The sequence below is a fragment of the Cynocephalus volans genome, chromosome 5 (assembly GCF_027409185.1).
Source record: "Cynocephalus volans isolate mCynVol1 chromosome 5, mCynVol1.pri, whole genome shotgun sequence".
Lineage (NCBI taxonomy): Eukaryota > Metazoa > Chordata > Mammalia > Dermoptera > Cynocephalidae > Cynocephalus > Cynocephalus volans.
The window spans coordinates 87,901,816-87,925,889 of record NC_084464.1 but is presented as its reverse complement, the minus strand read 5'-3'; the positions used below and the strand labels follow the sequence as shown (position 1 = coordinate 87,925,889).

General features: G+C 38.0%; 1 protein-coding gene across 1 annotated transcript; it reads left to right on the top strand.

Moving 5' to 3' along the window:
* The first annotated feature begins 848 nt into the window (after nucleotides 1–848).
* On the top strand, nucleotides 849–23,825 carry PGM3 (phosphoglucomutase 3). Its single transcript, XM_063097065.1, has 13 exons — nucleotides 849–957; nucleotides 2,843–3,048; nucleotides 4,821–5,005; nucleotides 7,667–7,734; nucleotides 11,254–11,387; nucleotides 12,322–12,517; nucleotides 14,365–14,522; nucleotides 15,248–15,331; nucleotides 18,036–18,134; nucleotides 19,676–19,789; nucleotides 20,919–21,041; nucleotides 22,151–22,324; nucleotides 23,406–23,825. The coding sequence occupies exons 2-13, from the start codon at nucleotides 2,845–2,847 to the stop codon at nucleotides 23,493–23,495; spliced, it is 1,629 nt and encodes a 542-aa protein (XP_062953135.1). The 5' UTR covers nucleotides 849–957; nucleotides 2,843–2,844; the 3' UTR covers nucleotides 23,496–23,825.
* Nucleotides 23,826–24,074: the final 249 nt, after the last annotated feature.

Here is a 24,074-nt window from a genome sequence, read left to right as displayed (position 1 = left end):
CACTACGCAAGCCTAAATGCTGGGGAAAGCAGTCGCCAGGTTTCCGAATCCCACCCAGGTCTCAGGCTTGGGCGGAGCTAGACGCTGCGGCGAGGGAGGGCCGCAGTGCCGGCGGGCGGGGCTCTGGGTTCCCTGGGTCTGGGGTCGCAAGGTCCCTGCCGCCCCCAGTGCCAGTCGCCACCCCTCGGTCCCGGCGGGGCGGGCCTTTCTGCCTCTCCCGGGAGCCACTGGCCGGTGTAGCATCCCGGGATCTCCTAACGATTTGGATTCACCTGGCCTCTACCGCGAGGAGCCGAGACTGGCGGGGGCGGCGGACGGTGTCTTAGAGGTAAGTAAATAAAATGACAGTTAGGGCGAGTTTGAGAGAGGGGGTACCAAGGGAGAGATCGGCGGCCTGAGAAGGCTACCCAGACTCAAAGTTTTGGGGGAACCTTGATAATGAGAGGGGAATGCGGGAAGCCGGGTGGCGCTCACCGTGGCCGAGGCCACTTTTTTCTGGGGCCGCTTATCAGGGCTGTTTCCCTTCTCCCGCCCCCAGCCGAGACCGGTAGGACCCCCGGCTTCCCAGAAACGCGGAGCCTGCCTCCCCCTGAGGCCCAGATCTGGAGGCGAAGGCTGCGTATCCGCGACTGCAGTGCTCTGAGCGCCCGCGACCCTCGGCCCCAACCCGGGGCCACCGCAGGGGCCTCACCCTTCCTGGTCAATCAATGGCAACAGCCCCAGAGCCGGCTGAGAACCTCAACCGCAGTTCCGCAGGAGCGAGCTGCGCGTGACCGGCGGGGGGGTCGGGGCGGGGCCAGCGGCCCTTCCCCGCCGTGATTGGCTGGAGGGCGGGGCGACGGGCCGGAAGCAGCGCAAGGCCACGTCTGCGGGTTCCGAGCGCTCCAGTTTGGCTGCAGGCGTCTCCGCGAGGGAACCGTTCTGTCCAGTCGAGGGGCGAGGGGTCTTGTGGCAGAGGTAAGCGGGGCCCGAGGCTGGGAGGTGAGAAGGGCGCGTTCCGGTCGGTAGGGGTGCGGTGGAAGCCGGGAGGGCCGCGTCCTTGGCTTGACCCGGCCGTCTGACGGACGGAGCGCGCGCGGGACACACCTACCCGCCACTGCGCCGCGGGGGCGGGCTGGTCGGGCCGGACCGGACCGAGGGTCTAGTGCTGGGGGCTCTCGCCCACCGGCCTGGGTGGGGGCCTCACGGTTGAGTGCTGGGAGTCGTGTGGTGATTCGGAGGCTGGAAGGAGAGAGGAACTAACGAAATTTGAATGGAGAGAAGGGGAATCTCTTGTCTTTTTTCTAGTGGACAGTTTGGATTTGGGAAACATACTTTATTCTATTTATTTGTCTGCTGGCGGGTACATGGGTATCACACCACGCTGTAATAAAGTGAGCCAACCGGCCAGCCCTGAAAGCACAGTTTTAATAAGAGCATTCGCATACTCATTGACCGTAGTTTGAGTACTTAAAACGTGGTAAAAAGTGGAAGCATTATCATGACTCCCCCCACCTTTTTTTTTTTTTTTTTTTTTTTTTGAGATTTTCTGCATTTAACAAGAGTGGTTTACGCCGTAATGAATAATCAGGATGCATTACGGATTGGTCCGTTTTTACAAAAATGTACTCATCCTTGTGAAAGAGATTTGATCACTTTGGTAGGAACTAAATTAGCTTGCCGAATGCCAGCTTTTCCCAGGTGAACAAAAGCAAACATTTTTTTTTACCATTTCCATTAATTTTTGTTCATTGAAGTAATGAAAGACAGTAAAGAGAACAAGATCGTGAGGCCAGTAGCTGTGGGACTGCTCCTCATTTCTGGGTTAACTGGGAACCAGGAAGTGCGCAGTATATGGGCCACTTGAGGGTATGCACTGCTGAACTGAGGTCTAAACTTCGAGTTCCACCTAATTGGAGTATCCTCTAAAAGGGAGTGTTAGTGTGCTAAGGGCTAATGTTTGACTTTTAAAATAAAAGGTAAAAAGGTGGCATTACTTAAGAAGAAGATGTTGCCAGTTTCAGGTCTTATTTTATTTTTTTTTTTTATTTTTTAAAAAGATGACCGGTAAGGGGATCTTAACCCTTGAATTGGTGTTGTTAGCACCACGCTCAGCCAGCGAGCTAACCGGCCATCCCTATATGGAATCTGAACCCGGGGCCTTGGTATTCTCAACACCGCACTCTCCCGAGTGAGCCACGGGCCGGCCCAGTTTCAGGTCTTATAAGGGTGTCCTGATTCTCCTTATGAAAATGGAAAAATCCATTTGGTTTTTTGGCAAGGTGTATTTGGAGATCTGGTCAGTCTTGGAGGACTATTACCCTTTGTTTTTCCTTTCGGAAAATGTTTCTAGCCTGGGAGGAATAGCAAAAGAACCACACAGATTTCCTGATATTTTGAGGTATGTAGTCATGCAGTCCGCTGGAGAATCTGACCTTAGGTCTTGGTCTACCAGCTACCCTCATTAACTTAGATATGTTTTCCTTTTTATAAAAATGAGGTAACCTTTGATCTTGTTAAGGTTCTCCGAACTTAGGTGTAAAATCTCCATTTTAATTGCTAGTGGACCATTGTAATTTCACCCTAGATGCAGGCTCACTCCTGGCGCCAAAATGGGAGATGAGTTGGTGGACAGACTGATTTCTTCCCTGAATCTGCTCTGGGGTGAACAATACGAATTGAGCGGGATTTTCTAGGTAATTCTAACCCTCAGGACTTACTCAACTGTTCTTTGCTCTCTCAAACATGTGGTTCTTGGGGTGGTTCAGAATGAAGCAGACCTATTAGGTTGGGTTGGCAGTTTTTGAAGCAAATGATCCTTGAAAGATTTCTTATGCCTGAAAAATATTTCTTAATTTTGTAGACATGGATTTAGGTGTTCTTACAAAACACTCAGCATTACATGCCAAGCCCAATGGACTCATTCTTCAATATGGGACTGCTGGATTTCGAACGAAGGCAGAACATCTTGATCACGTCATGTTTCGCATGGGATTATTAGCTGTCCTGAGGTCAAAACAGACAAAGTCCACCATAGGAGTCATGGTAACAGCATCACACAATCCTGAGGTAAAGCCCTTAGTTCTCTGATAAAGCAAACCATTATTTACAAGATTAAACCCTAGTGTCTGAGCAGTTTGACCCAAAATACAAACTTTGATTCTAGGAATGTGCCTTCTCATTTATATGTTCCTTAGGATTTGAAGCAACTCTTTTTTAAGAGAGTGGTCGTTCAAGTCATGACTCGCAAGAGGGTGTGTAGAGAATGAAATGAGACTCATTTTGGGGGGAGTGCCAATATTACAGAAATAACAGAATGTCCTTCCAAGTAGTTGAATTGAGACAGTTATCAGGCCTCTATTTATTAATTTATTAGTAGGGATGGGTGAGAGAAGGGCAAACATTTGAAAAGACATATTTTGAAAATTTCCAGACAGGTTTTCTATAGCTAGGTAATAGTTTCTTGTTCTGAATGAATAGCCAAACAGGTGGGTCCAGGGATCCAAATGTGAGCTTTGGGCAGAATACTCATAAGGCCCAATGGTTCTTAGTCTTCATGCAATTAAGATTTTAATCAAAATCTTTTGACACAGTTATTTTTATTTTTATTTTTTCAGCTTTATTGAGGTACAAGTGACAAGTAAAAATTATATATATTCCAGTTGTTCAATGTTATGTTTTGATATATGTATATATTGTGAAATGATTACCACAATCAAGCTGTTTCTATGAGTTCTACCCTTTAAAATTTCCCATATAAATGAGATCATGAGCATTTGTCCAGTGTGTCAGGCTTATTTCACTCAGCTTAATGTCCTCCAGTTTCATCCATGTTGTAAATAGCAGGACTTCCTTCTTTTTAAGGCTGAATAATAGTCTATTGTGTATATACATATATATCACATAGTCTTTGTCCGTTCATTTATCCGTGTAACTTAAGTTGTTTCTATATCTTGGCTAATCTTTTTTTTCCGAGAAGTAGAACTATTTTATTCTGTATTGTTTATAGCCCAGTAATACATGGTTTGAATAATATGCTTCTATTTGATTGCTAGATCATGAGATTATGAGACTTGTAGCTAAGTCATCAGCAAGTTAAAGCTCTGTAGGTCAGTGAGGGATTGAAATCTTCTCTTCCCACCCAAATGGGGACATTGCCTATTCAGCTTCTAAATCTGTGATCTCTCTAAATGTGTGAATGTGTAAATGTATAAATTCCCGAAATTGATTGATGAGTTATAGGAAGAGCTCCACATTTATTGCTAGTTCCAGAAGCAATTTTCAAAACAATTCTGAGCCGTTTCTTTCAATTGCCATTCACTCTTAACTACACCTTATTTCTTTCCAGGAATTTGAGCAGAGCAGGGTTGGGAGTCAGTTATCAGCTTCTGAGTCCAGAGTCATAGCAAGAAGGATCTTTAGGTGCCCTCACTTTACTCTAGTTATGCCCTAGTCAGTTATTTGATAATGAATGCACAGATAATAGCCTTTTAAAAAAAACTAGTGTAGCATAGTGATTCTCAGATTTAAGAATTGGATAAACTTGATGTTTTAAAATCAGCATTGATACTTGTTAGCTGTGTGATCATAAGCAAATTACCCAGTCTCTCTGAATCTCAGTTTTCTCAATGTAAAGATTGGAGTAATAATAGGATTATTAGTTAAATTGATATGTGTGTCATGAATATTTAATAAGGTAATGTATATAAAACACCTAGTCCAGTGCATGACATTAATATTGGGTAGTAACTATTGAAACTACTCAGCCATCACACTGTCTTTTGTTAGGGGAACAACTTATCTTCATGAATATTCAGATTGCTTATTGTTTTTCTTTTTAGGAAGACAATGGTGTAAAATTGGTTGATCCTTTGGGTGAGATGTTGGCACCATCCTGGGAGGAACATGCTACTGATCTGGCAAATGCTGAGGAACAAGATATGCAGAGAGTGCTTATTGACATCAGCGGGAAGGAAGCCGTGAATCTGCAACAAGATGCCTTCATAGTTATTGGTAGAGATACCAGGTGACGATAAGAGTTCCTGGTGAAAGCAGCTTTAGGAGCTGATTGCGTCAGTGTTGATACCCGAGACAAATGGAAAAAATAAACTGAAATTGCCCTGAATGGCGCCTCGCCCTACTGGCCTTTGTAGTAGGATATACAAGCTAAGTCATTACTGCAGCTTTGGTTTTGGAGTCTGACTCTGGTTTGAACCCCAGCTCTCACACTTACACGATTTGAGCTGGTTCCTCAACCTTTGGAGCTTCCATTTCTTCATCTATAAAATGTTCATGATAAGGCCTTTCACAAGGTTTTTGTGAGGATTAAATGAAATAATGTATGCAAAATACTTATTTTCTGGCACGAGAGAAGCATTTGATGTCTCCCGCCCTCCTTTTGTACGTTTATTTTTTTCCCTGCAGAATTAGAACACATGATTTTAACTCATTTTTAATGATTTAATTTATAATCTGTGTTACTGTCAGTTCAAATATTTATATCATTTTCTCATGCTGGAGTTCACTGGGAAACAATCTGTGTTATTTTCTACATATTTGTCATATTTGGCAGCTTTTGCCTTCCTTTACAAAAAGATATCTTTTTGTAAAATGTTAGATTAAAAGTGCGCTTTGAAACAGTAGCATTTTCTTTTGATAAGATTTGGTTTTATCCAGAGATTCTTTCAAAAGGAAATTTCTACTCAATCTCCTAGTGGCTTGGACTGTTTTTTTTACCCTTTATTGTGTTACCAGAGGGTTTTCCAAATTCCACTGGATGTAGATTTTATAGGTAGCAGAAATTGCCAAGTAGGTTATGTTTTAATGTAAATTATTATCCTATAGTAAAGCCATCCTACGTATATTTGGCTCTTATCTATTAACTAACTTATTTTTTAAAATTTATTTCTTTTTTATTTTTAGTGATTTAATTACATTTTCTTATCCTTGTAATTTTCTTCATATAATTTAACAGAATTATTAGACATGTCCTGATTACACATCATCTTTCTTATTCAAGAAATACATTTCAAAAACTAACTTTGATTTCTGCTTATATTTTATTTTACTTATTTATTTTCTTAGTACTTTTTTTTATTGGTTATGAATATTCATGAGATACAAAGCTGATTGTCACCACTTGTGCCCAAGATGTGATGGCCAGATCCATACTGGCAGCATGCTCATTACTACAAATTGTGATTATATCCTGTGTCGCCCACCCAATTATCCCTGACCTCCCTCCCCATCCCCCTTTCTTCCACTCCATTTTGTATCCCTAGGTATGCTTGCTCTCTCTGCAAGTCCAACACACCACTGTGGTCTTTCTTTCCTTCCTACTTTCTCTCTTAGCTCCCACTTATGAGTGAGAACATGTGGTATTTATCCCTCTGTGCTTTGCTTATTTCACTCAACATAAGTTTCTCCAAGCTCATCCATGTAGTTGCAAATAGGAGAATTTCGTTCTTTTTTATGGCAGAGTAGTATTCCATGGTGTATGTATACCACATTTTCCTTATCCATTCGTCCATTGATGGACATTTAGGTTGGTTCCATATCTTGGGTATTGTAAACAGAGCTGCAGTGAACATGGGAGTGCAGGTATCCCTTCGACATGATGATTTCCATTTCTTTGGGTATATACCCAGAAGTTGAAGCACAGGCAACAAAATTAAAAATAAACAAATGGGACTATATCAACCTAACCTGCACAGCAAAGTAAAGAGCAGAGTGAAACAAAAACCTACAGAGTGGGAGAAAGTTTTTGCTAACTATGCATCCGACAGGGATTAATATCCATAATATACAAGGAACTCAAGCGATTACACAGTAAAAAAATAACCCAATTAAAAAATGGGCAAAGGAGCTGAATAGGCATTTTTCAAAGGAAGATGTACAGATGACCAACAGGTACATGAAAAAATGCTGAACATCACTAGTCATCAGGAAAATGCAAATTAAAACCACATCGAGATATCACCTTACCCCAGTCAGACTGGCTGTAATCAAAACGACAGAGATAACGTGCTGGCAAGGGTATGGAGAGAATGGAGCGTTCCTACACTGTTGGTGGGACTGTAAATTAGTACAACCACTATGGAAAACAGTATGGAGGTTTCTCAAACAAGTACAGACCGATCTTCCATATGATCCAGCAATCCCACTTCTGGTGGGTATATACCCAAAGGAACGGGAACCTGTTAACTAAATGATAGAACATCTTTTTCTACAAGGCAGTTTTATAATGATCTGCTTTATTTTCAAATAGATAATTTGTTCTGACTTTATAAAATGGAAAATAGGTTCTATATCCTTGGTGGTTTAATAGCCAGTACTCTATTATATACAGCGTGCATTCAGTATTTGTTTTTACTGTTCTTGGACAACCTATATGTTGCTATAGTCAAACATGAGAAGATATTTGGGTGTGATGTAGAGTACCGTTTATATGGATTTTCTAAATTTACTTGAAAGCTGAAATTTTTCCAAGACAGATTGTGAAAGGCTACTTGAAATGCTTATAGTTTACCAGTATCTTCTTTTTAGAGTTATTAACTTTCAGTTCAGATAAAATTAGCTTCTTATTATTTTGAAATTTGTAGCCTATAATTTCTGCATTTGCTTGCAGAACCAGCAATTCTGTTAATTTCAGGATGGGATATATTATCTTCTTCCTTTTCTTTCCTAGGCCCAGCAGTGAGAAACTTTCACAATCTGTAATAGATGGCGTGACTGTTTTAGGAGCTCAATTCCATGGTATGTAGTTATCCTGAATTGTAAATTACATGAATCTTTTAAAAACTTTTTTTAAATTACAAAAATAATTTACATTTATTTAGAAATATTTGAAAACACCAATGAAAATATTTAAAAAATGAACTCCTAGACATAAAATACTAACTGCTAAAATAATCTAGATTGTTTCCAGGCAGGTATATTTTGTTTTACCTATTGGAGTACTATAGGAGATTATAAGGAGGAAATGCTGATCTAATACAACTTCTACTTTAGTAAGGCTGAATTTCATAAATAAAAACCTTTAAAGTTACGTGAAGATGTTTATTTTGGGGAGCTTTTATTCCCTAATAGCTGATCAGCTATGGAATCAGCTGTTACCAGTCAAATAGTGATGGAAATTATCTTTGGCCAACATGGAATAATCGTTTTAAGTTTTGACAGGTGGTTCTTCCTATTATATCAAATGAGAGAGAATTAAATGCAACAAAACTGAGGCTATTATCCTCTCCACACAGAGGCTGTGCCCGTTGTAAATGCAGTGACTCCATTGTGCCCTGAAGTGAATATTTTCTGGTATCAGATTTTTCTCTTTAAAAACATTTTTTTCTCTTTACCTTTGAAACCTCTGCCTCCTCCTGTGTCTCCTTCACAGTTAATCTGGCCTCTTCTAAGAGCTGGCTCTGCTCACCTCCTCTGTTTGCTCATTTTCTAGTCATTCCTTAGCCTCCTGCAGGTGAGTCTCTATCCATGCCTCTCCAGTAAAATGTGCCTCCCTCTGCCACTCATCTGAATTCTAATTGCCAAATCTTGTGGCTCTTATAAAGGGGTCCCTAGGGCCCAGAGACCTCTGTGGAGCGTTTGCGGAAGCTTCAGGGACCCTCTGGACCTCTTGATACAGTGTGCAGAGTGTTACCTGCCCAAGCAGCACTCTTCTAGGCAGGGGATACATAGCTTTTGTCAGATACTCAGTGGGATCTCTGACCTAAAAATAACTTCAAGAATTTATGTTTGAAAGTTTTTATTTCAGTTGCCATCTCTGTAGATTTCCTCACTGTTAAAACTCACTCTTTAAACTTCTACTTGCTTGGCCACTATTCCTTATTACTGGCTTCTCTTCTGTCTCATTTGATATGGGCATTCCTCAGTTCTCTCTTTCATTCTGCATGATTTCTGAATGATCATCTTTCCTGCTGTAGCTCCAGTTACCTTTTACTCATTCATTTGTTAATTCATGAAACATTTTTGACTACCTGCTATAGAAAACCCTCCCATAGTCTATTTTACTGTGTATCTCAACCCATAGTAAGAAACCCATTTTTGTATCATGACGTGTATGTGTGCTTGTGTGTATACCTAAAATGATAGTTTCAATAAACAGTACTCACCCATGCTATATGACATGTATTTATCGGTTTAAAATGCGGAAGTGCCGTTTTTGTCTACCTAAGTCAAGTCCATGACCCACTGACAGGCTGTGGCCTGCAGTTTGTAAAGCAATGGTTTGAAGGATGTCTTCGCTTAGGTGGCTTGCCTTAACTTGGATTCACCCTGCCCAAAATTGTGTTCTTTCTACCATCCCAGGATGGTTGACCTTTTCAGCATTCTCATTCTGTCTCTAGAACCATCACTCCTCTAGTGTTTCAGTCTAGAAAGATTTGAGAGTACTTTTTTTAACTTTTCACTTGTTTCTCTCTTCAGGTTATTGTATTTCAGGAAACAGAAGAGGTTAAGTGACTGCAGCAGGGAGGATGGGGAAGCTAGTGGAAGATAGGGTTAGGGAGGTAAGTAGGGCCCACATCATTCCAAGCCCTGTAGGTCATGGCAAGGATTTGGGGTCTATTCCAAGTGCTGTGGAACTCCATTGAAGGATTTTATGCAAGAGAATTATGTGATCACATTTTCATTTGAAGCCAGTCATTTTGGTTGTTGTGTATAGAAGGGAAAGGAAGGTTGTAAGAAAGGAAAAGAGACCAGCCAGACCATTTTTGTATGGGTGATAGTTCATGCAAGAGTAATGATACGGAGAGAAATGGAAAATTTTGAGATTAGTATTGAATTCCAAGGATTTTGTGATATGTGGTGAGATCAGAGCTGTGAAAAACACCTTCCAGGTTTCTTGGTTGATCACTTTAATAGATGACGATGGTTTTTACTAAGTATATAGAACATTTAGCAAATGTTTATTTAGTAATTTTAATATTGGTCACAGAATCCTTCGTTTCCTCCTTTAGCATGTCTTTTGGATAATGGAATAATGATTTCCTGTCGTTAAACACTTCCATTAAACCATTCTAAGCTGTTATCCACTTTGTTTGAGCTCCCCCACCTCCTCCCATCCAGTCTTTATACCAAAGCCAAGATTACCATCATAAAATACCATTTCTGTTGAATAACTGTAGGGGCCAAGAATTTAAAATGACTCCTTTTTGCTTGCAGTCTAAACTCTTGTGTTTGAGTTTCATGTCAGTAGACAGATCGAGTCACCGAATATTTACTTATTGGATGCTGGTCCATCTCTGCTATGCATTTCTTTGTTTTTTGCTCGTGGTGCTTTTCTTGTGAGTTTAGCTGTTTGACTGTAAGACTTTTTTGGGGGGGGGAATTATTGTGGGACATTTTTGAGGATTATGATGAAGGTATATTCTCTGCCAAAGTTTAGTGTTTGCTTTTGTTGAGGACCTGGGGCCCTACCTGGCTGGGTCCACTTTAATTAATGACAAGGTTCTTTTTGGTCTCCTGTAGTTGTGTACATTTGGGCTGGAAAATCATGCAAGGGCCTGTGCTTGGGGTGACAGCTCTTCAGGAATGGGTTTCCCCCTGGTCTGCTCTGCTCAGTTCCAAGACAGCTGTCCTCAGGGTCGTGACTTTTGGGATGGTTCATTTCTGACCCACACTTGCACTGAAGGGATAGTCCTTTGTGGTTTCACCTTCATGATGGCCTGGTCTTCTACTGGCTTCCCCATCTTAGAACAGCATGCACTTTTCTGCACTTGAAAACCATAGCTCAATTTCTTGTTTAGAGGAATACCCTCACAGCAAAATTGGCTTCCCTTAGCTCAGATTTTGGAGTTCCTGCCTTCACATAAATTTTGGCCTGATAATTTCTCTGTAACTTGTCAGCACTGCAGTTCTTTTTAAAGAGATTTTTCTCTTTTATCAAGCATTTTTGGTTGTTTTCAGGAGGATGGTTCATCTGAATTATGTAGTTTGTTTTGCAGTGTTACTGGAAACAATTCAATTATTATTTTTCTGTATTGTTTTATATTTACATTGTTACCTGTCTATACTACATGATTGTTTTTGCTACTAAAAGTAGTATTTCTTGTAGAATTGAGTGTGTGACATGTAGTTGCAATGATTTTAATGAATATTTGTGCATCTGGATAATTTGAAAGTTAGTGTTTCTGTGTTTTCTCATGTGTCTTTTTTTTAAAAGAGGATTTTTTACCCTGAAATTCCTACATTATGCATGCATTTAAACTTGTATTTTCCTTTATTAAGAAATGTGTCAAATTGCTTTTTGTATTTCTATGACAGATTATGGCTTGTTAACAACACCACAGCTGCACTACATGGTGTATTGTCGAAATACCAGTGGCCAGTATGGCAAGGCAACCATAGAAGGTTACTACCAGAAACTCTCTAGAGCTTTTGTGGAACTTACCAAACAGGTGAAAAATCACTTGAACATGGTTACGGTTTAAACAAATGAATAAAGTAACATGACCAATTGAACAATTTATCTAAATAGTTTGTCACTCTTCCTCCTTCATTTTCCAAAACTGCAGTACATCTTTTTTTTCTCTCTAAAGCTCCACAAAGTTCTGGTCTCTGTTTCCAGCTAACTGTATGTTGGCATTTACTTGCCAAGGCGTATAGTACATACTGAGATCATTGGGGGGAAAACATGGTAGAGGTCTTATTGTTATCATAAGTATTTGTTCAGATGAATTTGATCTTAAGAGTTAATGTAGGTGCTATTGGCTTAGTATTTAAGGCATCTGCTGAGAAAGATTTTTTTCTAGGTATATTGGCTTGTTAAACCTGGAGAGATCTGAGGGGTATAATTCATATGACCAACAAATATTGAGTGTATGTCATTGACAGGCACAGTTAATTCAAACAAAGCCCTTGCTCTTATAGAACTTATATTTTGGGGTGAGGATGGGTGGGAGGGGACACCAACAATTAGGAAAAAAACCAAATATCCTTGGTGATGTCATAGGCTATGAAGAGAATGACAGAAGATATTACTACTCCTTTGTCTATATACTCATTCCCACATTTGAATGGCTGCCATGTGATATAGATGATAATATTTTTAAGGGACCCTGCATAACTGAGGCTAAATTCTAATAAAGCTGTATTTCCATAACTTGTTCAATCAGTGAAACTGTTCCAGTGTCCAAGGTAATTTTAAATTTTACTTTGGTGTTTTATATTTTTCATCTGAAATGTATGTACGATTGTTTCCTGGGCTAAATTTGATTAACTAACTGAAGTAATAGAAACTGTTTACATGTATACATATATGCATATTTGCTGTATATTTCACTTTTGCTTTTATAACTTGAAATTTTTCTTCCATGTCTTTTTCCTTTGAAGGCCTCATCCAGTGGAGATAAATATAGATCACTTAAGGTTGACTGTGCAAATGGCATAGGGGCCCTGAAGCTCAAAGAAATGGAACATTACTTCTCACAGGGGCTGTCAATTCAGCTGTTTAATGATGGGACCAAAGGGAAACTCAATCATTTCTGTGGGGCTGACTTTGTGAAAAGTCATCAGAAACCTCCACAGGGTATGTAGTACTAGCACTGTTAAAGTTTGTTGGTAGAGCTCTTTAAAGCTGATCTCACTTATAGACTGAGATGGCCAAGTGAGTTAAGAATCATGCAGCTAGTCTTGCCAATTTGGGATCTTTAGGAATCTTCCCCGGTCGTCAGTGCCATTCAAAACATGATCTTCTCCCTCTACCTGTAAGTCATACCACTCCTCATAGTCTATAGGAAATCTGTTGGAGAAAGCAAAATCAGAAAATGGCATTCTAGAGCAATTGTCCTCAAACTCATGTATCAGCATTGCCTGGAGGGCTTGTTAGCACAGATTCCTGGGCTCCACCCCAGAGTTTTAGGATTTGGATAGGTTAGAAATCTGTGTTTCTTTTCAAGTTCCCAGGCTTTGTTGATGACACTGGCCTGGGGACCACACTCTGAGAATCACTGATCTAAAGTTAAGTAGTAGTATTAGATACCTTATCTGAATTAGATACATAACGGAAAGGGAATGTAACTCTGCTTATGTAATTGTTAGCACAATGAGTGTTATCCACAGTGGGCAGATTAGGAGGAAGACTGTTCTTCAGATTTTAGTTGAAGTAAGATGTGTTGTAGATTTATCCGCATTACCGATTCTAAATTATTAGCCTGGAGGCCAGCTTGGCTTGCAGATGTGTTTTGTTTGGTGTGCTGTGTGTGTATGTCTGCATATTTAATTGCTTTAGTTGCCACTGATTAAAAATTCTATGATTTTTCTTACATATTGGAATCTCTGGCATCTGTTTACCAAAATCAGAAATGTCTGTTGACACATGGCATTAATCTGCTGCAGTCGAATAGCTGCCGTCCCCTTTAAATAGAGCATGCATTCTAGAACTCTACAGACTTCATCTAGTTTCTCTGTTAATTCATGTTATTCTGCCTCACTGTAGTAAAATTTCAATTTACTCAACCTGTTTGAGCCACTTTTCATTGAACTGCTTGTTTTGACATTTGCTTACTGATGGTTCAGTTCTGTTACTCATTTATCCATTCACTAAGTACTGAACTCTTACTCTCTACTATTCTAGGCTCTGGGGCTGCAGTATGAACAAATCCATTGGTCATGCTTTCCTGAAGCCAGCTGGCTTTGTGTCCTATAGTCAACCTTATAATTGTATTCATGACAAATGCCTTTTACCTCTAATTTGCCTCATGTTGGATTTGTCACTCTGCTGCTGGTCATGGCTAAGGGACAGCCACATTTTCTAATAAATTTGATGTGACAGTTGCTCAGGTTTCAATAGCTTTATGCATATTTCATGAGCCAGTTCTCTCTCACAGGTTATAATTCTTTGCTTTTAATTACCTGTGTTTCTTGTTATTGGTGGTGTAAACAAATAAAAATCACTTCTATTAGCATTAAATCAAAGCCCATGCCTCTATTGCTGATTATTTTTTATATGTAAAAGACATCACAGTACTCGGTAAATTGCATTCAGAAATACTTGTATCTTTCAAAAAACTGTATGGGAAACCTGTCTAGCCAAACTAACTGGCTTATCAGATGGAATTTTATTTTAGAATTATAGCAAGTTTCATCATAAAAAGATTTTGAACATTGCTTTTTTAGTTTGCTGTGAAAGGATTTGACCTGTAAAAACTACCACTAAACTGTACACTATTTAAAGATTAAGACAGTTTTTATTTGGAAGGATAATTTTAAACATCTCTTGAAAAATTATAGTGGACATGCTACATGTAACACATAAGGACAATTGTGACCATGCTTTAGTGAAAAGTTTTTCCCTGGTTACTAGTGTAAAAGAAAAACCTAAAACTTTTTATGTTTCCTAGACTGAAATGCATTTTAAATTATCCTATGTGCTAGGAATGGAAATGAAGTCCAATGAAAGATGTTGTTCCTTTGATGGAGATGCAGACAGAATTGTTTATTACTATCATGATGCAGATGGTCACTTTCATCTCATAGATGGAGACAAGATAGCAACATTAATTAGCAGTTTCCTTAAAGAGCTCCTGTTGGAGGTATGGTGGTTTGGGGAGGGCGGGGATTGGCATTCTATGAAACAGGACTTATTAGTGAAATAGTTCCATATCCAGACAGTCATTTGAATGTCTGAAAGGCACAATTTGTGGCCAGAAAATACAAAAAGTGGTAGTTCCAGTCATTTCAACATTGGTGCTACTGGTTTTGGAACTTGAAAGTATGCTTTTCTTTCTTATTCTGGCTAAGTATTATGATTTGAAGCTTTCTAAAGTTTTGGTTTCTTCATAACTGAAACTTTAATGTGAGTTCCACCATCACTCCCTGAAGCCCTTACTTCTAACAGAAAATCTCATCATCTGAGAGATTTATTTACTATGATTATGGTAAGCTTAGTGATGTGAGATTTGTTTTGCTTTTTTGGAACTCTCTTTCAGGCTATCTTTAAATATATGATGTAATTGGGAATATTATAATCTGGAAAAGGTATATTTTAAGAATACAACTTTTGTATTAAAAAATGAAGGAGAAAGATCAGGAGATCACAGGCTTCTTTAAAGAGGATTCCTTGTAGAAATGCTTTAAATAGTGCTCAAAATTATTTTACGCTCTTTTCCACGTGTAAATTTTCGGTCAGTCATTTATCCCGTAAACTAAGGCACAGGTGAGCTGGCTGACAGTTTTTTTATCCTTTAGAACTCTTCATGTTTACTTTTGTTAACTCTGTACTTTTGATGGCAGGTTAAATATCATTGTTTTTGCCTAGATTGGAGAAAGTTTGAATATTGGCGTTGTACAAACTGCATATGCAAATGGAAGTTCAACCCGGTATCTTGAAGAAATTATGAAGGTTTGAACCATTTTCATTTTCTGGTCGTTTCTTCATAATTTTGTTATAGTTCTGTGAGGAAAATGTCATAAAAGTGAGTATGCTGTCGTGCGTGAAGCTGAGCTGTTGTTCATGTAAGAGTAATTAGAAATCAAAAATAAGAAAAAAATTTTTAACTGTTCCTGATGCAAAAAGGGAGAGACTTTCCCCCTTCCTTTTCATTGAGCATTTCCTCTAGAAAACTTACAAATCCTTTCTCTGCCCCATTGTAATAAATGTAAATATTTTAAAAGACCAAATAAGCCAGTTTTGTAGCCCAGGAATATTTTTCTTGAGGGCCTGGAGTTACCTCTTTCAAATGTAAACATCAAGATAGCACCTCAGGAGAGTTTAACCTAGCTGTCTGGCTCCAAGTTGTAACTATCTACCTGTCATAGATACATGAGAAGTTTTATTATTCCATTAGGTAAAGGTAATTACCTAACATAGACAGCCATCCCAATCAGCAGGTAAATTTAGGATAAACTATATGTGACAAATGGTGTTGTCAAGGCTTCTAATTTGAGGACTAGTGTTAAAGAAAACATTATTCACACGACACTTGTTAAAATGATAAGGCAGACTTCATTCAAGACTGTTATGATAGGCGTAGGGACTAAAGTGATGGAATTTAGCATTGGTGGAGAGAGATTGGGCTCAACTCTGAATACAGTAAAAGTAGAAAAGTGGGGATTTTATAGCCAAGCAGCAGGGTGTGTGGGGTGTGACTTTGATCAATGGATGGAAAAATCACCAAAAAGGAAACATTAGGGGTAAAAGGGGATATTCTGGCTAAACTGACTTAACAGGATTCTTTTTTTTAAAAATATTTTAACTCTTTATTGCAGTTATATATGTATGTATATACACATATATGTGCATTTAAGACATATACTTACACAAAATAATCACATATTATCATAAATGAACAGCTTGATTCGTGATGAACACAGACCAAAGGTGATGACTTACCTGTGAGATGGTGGAGGACGAGGACTTTTATCAGATGTCAGGGTGAGGGATACTGGCTAAACCAGCTTAGCAGGATTCTTGCTAAAAGTTGGGCTCCTATGAGCCTAACTAAAGTATGATTAAAGAGAGAATTTTTGTCACTAGTTATCCTTCATCTTGAGAACGTGTAGGGAATGCAGTGTATCTGCTTGACTGTACTAAAGGGTGAGATTTCTTACTGTCATTGCAGTCTCCTTAGCGAATTGCCTGTGATGCACATCACAATCTGGCTTAATGCTTATTCAGCAATAAAACTGTTCTTGCTCTGCTTTTGTGGAGAGCTTTTCTGGGCTGGTAGGAGATTTCATTTCTAATTATTGCTCCAGCGTCCACCAGATGACCACACTACCTGCTCTAAGAGTTGGGGGGGGGGGAGGTTCATGGAAAAAATTGGAAGCCTATTTGTGGTTTTTTTTTTTTCTCAATAACTAATGTTTTTCCAACTTTTGTGTATCCTTTTTCAAATTCCTTCATTTTACTAGTTTTTGTTCCCTTTCCATTCTCTGTAAAGCAAGAATTGCAATATCAGGTTCCTTCAGCATCTGGGCAGGTACAGTGGATGAGTATAGCAGCTGCCTAAGGAGTCGGAAGAGTGTGCCCAGGCCAGCTGCTGACAGCTTTAGTCATTCTTCAAGAGAAGCTGGATATATGAATTTTCGTGTGAATTTCCTCCCTTTCAAAAGAAATAGTGGGTGGGCAAAACAAAACCTATCTGGAGGCTGCTAGTTTGTGACGTGATTTAAATATACGTTTATAGTAAACTCAGGGTTTTCATCTTGGGCCCAGTTGCTTGCCTTTCACAGGGATTCTCAGTACTTAGGTTACTGTTGTATTTTCTTATTTTCTGTCTGAAATATTTATTATAGGTAAAATATCCTGTTTAAGAAACCTAATACATCAGAAAATCTTCTCAACTCACTCTCTAGACATTGCTGAGATCTCCTACATTCAAATGCTACTCTTGATCTCTCTTTTGCAGTTTTGCTACTATCAGTTTTTCCTTAGCCATTCTTAAGTCGCTCTCAGATCCATCCTTGATTTTCTCTACTCACTGTTGCTGATCCAGCCACCATACATTGTTACTATAATTAGTCCTAGAAAACTTCTGACCTCTGCCTCCTAAATTTGTAAGCCAGGAGTTGGCAACCAGTGGCCTGAGGATCAAATCCAACTTGCCATTGTTTGTAAATCAGCTTTAATGGAATAGAGCCATGCTTATACTAATAGTCTGTGGCTGCTTTCACACTACAATGGCAGAACTGAGTAATTGTGATAGAGACCATGTGGCTTGCAAAGCTTAAAACTATTTACTATCTGGCCCTTTATAGAAAAAGCTTGTAGATCCCTGTTCTAAGCCATTCTCTACATTGTAGCTAAACTCAGCTTTCTAAAACAACTGGATCATGTCACATTCCCACTTGTAATCTTTCATCATCTTATATGGAGACTGTCTCCTCTGACACCTTGCCTTTCCCTTGGCTGTGTGCTTCCACAATGCCTTAACTCCTCCACAGTAACACTTATCATTTTGTGTTTTAATGCTTAATTGTCTTTCTCATTAGAATAGGCTCCAGTAGGTTTTGTTCCTTGTTTTATCCTTGGGAAAGTAGGTATATGATAAATATTTGTCAACTGGATAATAGCTGTTATATTTCTTTAAATGTGTGTGTTATAGGTACCTGTCTATTGCACTAAAACTGGTGTAAAACATTTGCACCACAAGGCTCAAGAGTTTGACATTGGAGTTTATTTTGAAGCAAATGGGCATGGCACAGTAAGTTCTTTTAAACAATTACAACTGGCCTTAGCTGGCACTTTTCTTTATGATGGGAATTCTGTATTCGGGTAGTAACAGGTAATATTCTACTTTGCTGAAATGATTGGTGGTAATAAGGTTCTTTGGTTAACATATAAGAATATATGTTATATATGTGTTGTGAAACTGGTTATCTTTTGGATGGTAATGATCCTTCTTTGAATGTGAAATATAATTTGTTCCTTTAATAATTTAGTTTTTAGAAAAATATGCAGTTCTTGATTTTCTTATAAGCAGATGGTCTACACATTTTCCTTCAACTGGCCATCGGTGGGACAAGGAAAAGTTCAGCAGCTGCAGTGAATTGATAAGTGTTGGAAAGTTGAGAATTAAGTTATAAATAAGTGGAAGTGAGTTTAAACTAATTAGTGATAAGCATATAAAGTTTTTTATGGTTTTTTTTAGCGGACAGAATATTTTAAAAAATTTTATTGAGATATAATTCACATATCATCTAAGTAAAATTCACCATCTTAAAGTGTATAATTGGTTTTTAATAGACGCATAGGTTCTGAATTTAAAAAATGTTTTTATACTTCATCTCATTTCATATACTGATTTGAGGTAGCCAACAGAAAATTTGAATCTATGGCAAATAATTTTCCTCATTAATTCAAAGTTGTCTTCTGGAGGCCATAAATATAAGAAGGGGAAAAATAAGGGCCTACAATATGCAATTAGAATATAACTTCAGTGGTCTAATCACAGGAGTTGGTAAATGATTTTCTAAAGGTCAAATATTTTAGGCTTTGTAGGCCATAAAGTCTGTGTTGCAACTGCTCAATTCTGCTGGTATAGTGTAAATGAATGGGTAAGGCTATGTTTCAATCAAACTTTATTTACAGAAACAGGTGACCATCCTGCACCTTATTTTACCAACACACATGTATTCATCAGGTAGTTGAGCACCGTGTGCTACTCCTCTTCAGTATTGGGCCTCTTGAATGCAATAAAAAGATGGATAAGGCATTTCAAAATGTCATAGAAATCTTGAGGCACATGATGTATATATGTATTGTGCTAAATATGTGACACTATTTGCCATTGCTCTGTGATAAATATAATGAGCCCTCCTACTTTTGTGAAGCTCATGTCTTTAAAAATTTTAGGACAATAAAACTGTGCGAGAATGAATGATATCCTCCAAAGTAAAAGTACAGACAGGCTTAAGTAATCTTGTTGCACACAACTGATTTAGCTACCTGGCTGAGGGGAAAACATAATGAACTCATTATACATATATACCTTTTGTCAAGGTGGTGTTTTCTTTATAATCAGTTGTTTAAATTTTGGTAACTAGTGTTATAATCCATGAATACTTTTTTTCTCTAGTAATGTCCTATGGGTTCTTATATTAATTTCATACATTATAACACTGCCATTATTTTTCCCCTCAGTTTCTTCAGATTCACTAAGAATGAAAAGTGGTTTAGTTAGAATGATAGTACTTGAGACTGGGGCTTAGTGTTTGTGACTGATTTTGTATGTCTTCACTGAAGGTACTGTTTAGTAAAGCTGTTGAAATGAAGATAAAACAACTTACAAAGGAATTAGAAGAAAAGAAAAGAAAAGCTGCTAAGATGCTTGAAAACATTATTGACTTATTTAACCAGGTCAGAAATGATGGGGTGGTGGACTCTCGGTTACCTTTAAGTTATTCAGAAGATGGGCAGAACATAGTGTGCTATATAAAAAATTAAAGTGAAGTCCTGGCCTAGTGGCTTCCTTGCAACAGTGGTATATACAATTGAGATTTACACTGAAATGGAGTGATAAAAAATCTTTAATATACTTTCTTCCCCATACATTTTAAGATGAAAATTTTCAAGTGTACTAAGTAGTTTCCTCCTAGAATCAACAGATTGAGCTACAGAGTACACACACACTCACAGGAGAGGTCTTCAGAAAGTTCATGGAAAGATTTTTTAATTGTTTTTCCATGAACTTTTTGAAGTACCGTTGTATATACATTGCTAAAAAATTTTTTAAACCAAACTCAAAGAAATTCAGTAAAAATAATTGGTTGTCTCTCTGACAAAGGACATATATGTGGGTCAGATAGTTGGGATTGGATTGCAGAACATGGCTATGGAAGAGTAATAGTCAGGATGGGGAAAAGCAAAGGAACTAATATTTGAGTGTCTTGCACATATCGGGCACTTTATACATACTATCATGTAATTCTTGCAGTAACACAGAGAGAGGGGTTATTATAATTCCCGTTTTATAACTCAAACAAAGGCTTAAAGATACTAAATGGCAGAGTATGGATTCATCTTCAGGTGTATCTTACACCAAAGCTCATATTTCTCCATTTTACCACGATGCCTTCCATCATCATGGTGTAATATCTCAAAAGGGATCTAGTTATAAAGATAAAATTGAGTCATAGAATGTTAGTCTGGAGCCTTAGAGTTACCCAGTCTAATCTCATAGATTTTATAGATACTAAAGGCAAGTTTCTTAAGAGGAAGAGGCAGTTTCAATATTTGTATACTTTCACTGTTGTTTTCTGTGGATATCTTTACCTCATTTTTGTTCATGTTTGTTTATTCACAAAAACACTCCAGTTAGTAATGCTGCATGTGGCTGGGCGGTGGGGGGGGTGGGGAGGGGGGCACAGTTAAAGAGTGATGGGGAATCTCAGGATACTATGGTTGCTTTTCTAAGATGGAGAACATTCCTATCCAGGAGTTGGTTATGTTAAGAGCAGTTTCTTCCATTTGTTTACCCATCTTGCAGGCAGCTGGTGATGCTATTTCTGACATGCTGGTGATTGAGGCAATCTTGGCTTTAAAGGGCTTGACTGTCCAACAGTGGGATGCTCTCTATATGGACCTTCCAAACAGACAACTCAAAGTTAAGGTGTGAGGGGTATTTTAAAATAACTTTTTTTGAATGTTAACTAAAACCTTTTATCCCAAATCTCCCTATTTCAAAATACTTCCTAAGTGTATCATATTTCATTCTGTACATATGTATACACACATTACATAGAAAATAAGTCCTAATATCTGTTTTCTCACATCCTTAAAAATTATAGAATAACAAATTCATTTACTTCTATTGTTTGAGAAGTATTTGGTTTCCAACTTTATTATAAATAATATTATGAGTGATTCTGTGTATCACTTTTTAAAAAAAGACTTTATTATGGAAAATTTAAAACAAATAAATGTAGAGAGAACAAAATAATGAATCCCTATCACCCACCTTCAACAGATTTCAGCTATTGCCTTACACATCTCCATACACCCTCATATTATTTTGAAGCAAAACCCAGAGAGCTTATCATTTTGGTTCACAGAGTACTTCCTGAGGCTAGATGCTGAAAAGTGGAATCTGTGGATTCAAAGGGAGAGAAGTTTTTAAAGCCATTCCAGATAAATTGCTAATTGATTTCTATACAGGTTTATACCAGTTTACACATTCACCAACAGAATGTTAGAGATACTAAAAACCATAGTTCACAGAAATGGCTGATGATTGTTCAGATTAGTTTTGACATATTTAGGAGATTCTTATCACATTCCTCTTATAGGTTGCCACTTATTTTTAAAAAATACCTAAAGTTACACTTGATCAGTGACTACACTGGGGTCCAAGGTATGACATGGAACTTTAAGTCATACATTATTTACTGGCCATTATTTTAGTGGTAACTGTAGAATATGGTCTGTGGAAATATCTTTTTGCTAAAGGTAATTCTTTATAGACTGAAGAAAAAAAGTACAAATTTTGAAATAACTCTGACCTTGGAGGAAAAAAACTTAAGAAATTTTAATGCAGTTCTATCATATACTTAATCTGGTGCTTCACTTTCTGTGTTGTACTTTGTGGAAAAATAAGTTGAAATGTAGATCTGTTACTATTAAAATGAAAGAGCCATAATTATTTGGTGGGAATTATCTTGAATAGGTTAAGCTTCTGAAAGGCAGTATAATATAGTAACAAATACGAATACTTGTGCTTAGGTTGCAGACAGGAGAGTGATTAGCACCACTGATGCTGAAAGACAAGCAGTTACACCCCCAGGACTACAGGAGGCAATCAATGACCTAGTGAAGAAGTACAAGCTTTCCCGAGCTTTTGTCCGGCCCTCTGGGACAGAAGATGTCGTCCGAGTGTATGCAGAAGCAGACACGCAAGTAAGCTGGGATAGTTCTATGGATAAAATTTGCAATGCAGCAAGAGTCTAATAACATAGGCGATGGAGGAGGAACCCTAGGAGAGAAAACTATTTTAATAATGCTTGGAATCTCAGTATGTTAATTAAGAGTTTATGTCTTTGAGATTTGTTTATAGAGCCTTTCAGGTTTCTGTTAAGACTACAAAATTATTTTCATCAGCAGTTATATAGTTGAACAAAATTAGACCAACTTAGTTTATTTCCCCAAATATTTTTCGATTTATTCTAGACTTCCTGAAAGTATCATATTTCTAACTGTGGCAGGAATAACTAATAAATACTTAGTTTGACATGTTAACTTTATGCACTGTGAAGTAGATTACTCTTTTTTCTTTAAAAATATAATGCTGTGACTTTATGTAAACAACCAGCTTTGTAGTCCATTTCTAAATCAACAGGTACCATTTGCTTTTGTCTATGGACTCTGTTTTTTAAATATTTCCTTTAGATGACAGTTTTACTCTATGCCTCTATTTTCCTGATAGGGTCAAGACTTGTGGTCTGGATTTTTATAATTTGCCCTCTTCACATACTCCATCTTGTCTCTCACCTTAAGCTCTTGATAAAAGTGTGTGCACAGACAGGGATTGGGACTAAGGAGGAGACATTTCCATTTAATTTATACAAGACCTGGCAGCTTTTTTGCAGAAGCTTAGACCATGTCAGAGTATAGTGCATGAATGTCCCTTATGGATGAAGAGAGGGCAACTGAAGCCATGAGAATTACTTACTGTTGGGCCAGTTGTAGCCTTCCTGCCTTTAAGAGACTAGGTTTTATTGAATTTATTCGGAGTTTTGGAATGCTAACTAATTTTATAACCTGAATTGGTTGACTAAAAACTTACCTTATTTAGAAGAATTTGACCTGTTTTCCATTTTTTAAGGCCTGGAATTTGTTACTGAAAGATGAAAGAAAGAAGTTTTCATTTAAATGTGTTCGTGAAATAGTCAGGAAGCACCCTCCCCTTCCCTAGAGTTGCAAGTAACATATTGTAGATGCTGTGTCTTTCTAATCTAACCCCCTTTAATGTAATTTGCAGGAAAGTGCAGATAGCCTTGCACTTGAAGTGAGCTTGGCAGTATTTCAGCTGGCTGGAGGAATTGGAGAAAGACCCCAACCAGGTTTCTGAAGATAATTTTTATATTCCTGAGAATCTGGATTTTTAAAATTTTTAGAAAACTGTTGTAATAATGGAAGTACTAAGACATTTATAATCATAATGTTTACAATGCACCTTACTGAATGGTTTCTAGATGTGACTGTTTTTCTTAAACACTACCAGAATAATTCTTCAGAAGAAGTGTTAATACTTGTTAATGATATTTACCTTCAATTTTAGTATCACTAATGTAAAATATTGGGACTTAAGTATATGATTCAACTATTATTAACTTTATAGTGCATGCAGGGAATATTTCATGCAGACTGCTGGAAAATTAAATCTTATTACCAACTCCAACTCCTTGTGATTGTCTTTGCTGTCGCCATCACCTAACTAATATGTTGTTTTGCAGCATTCACCATTGTTGACACAAATAGAGAGGATGGAAAAGACTTTATACAACCAATTTTCCCACTGCAATCTCTTCAGAATGATTATTAGATGACTTACCTATCTGATAAACACCATTAGGAATTCAAAGGAGTGAATAGGGAGGTTGTCCATCTCTCCTCCTACTGAAGTGCAGATGCTTATACTGTACTTACG

Coding starts and splice junctions, on each gene's coding strand:
- PGM3 (XM_063097065.1), top strand. CDS start 2,845: ATGGATTTAGGTGTTCTTACAAAACACTCAGCATTACATGCCAAGCCC. Junction 7,735..11,253: donor TTTAGGAGCTCAATTCCATG/GTATGTAGTTAT, acceptor TTTCTATGACAG/ATTATGGCTTGTTAACAACA. Junction 15,332..18,035: donor ATCTTGAAGAAATTATGAAG/GTTTGAACCATT, acceptor TGTGTGTTATAG/GTACCTGTCTATTGCACTAA.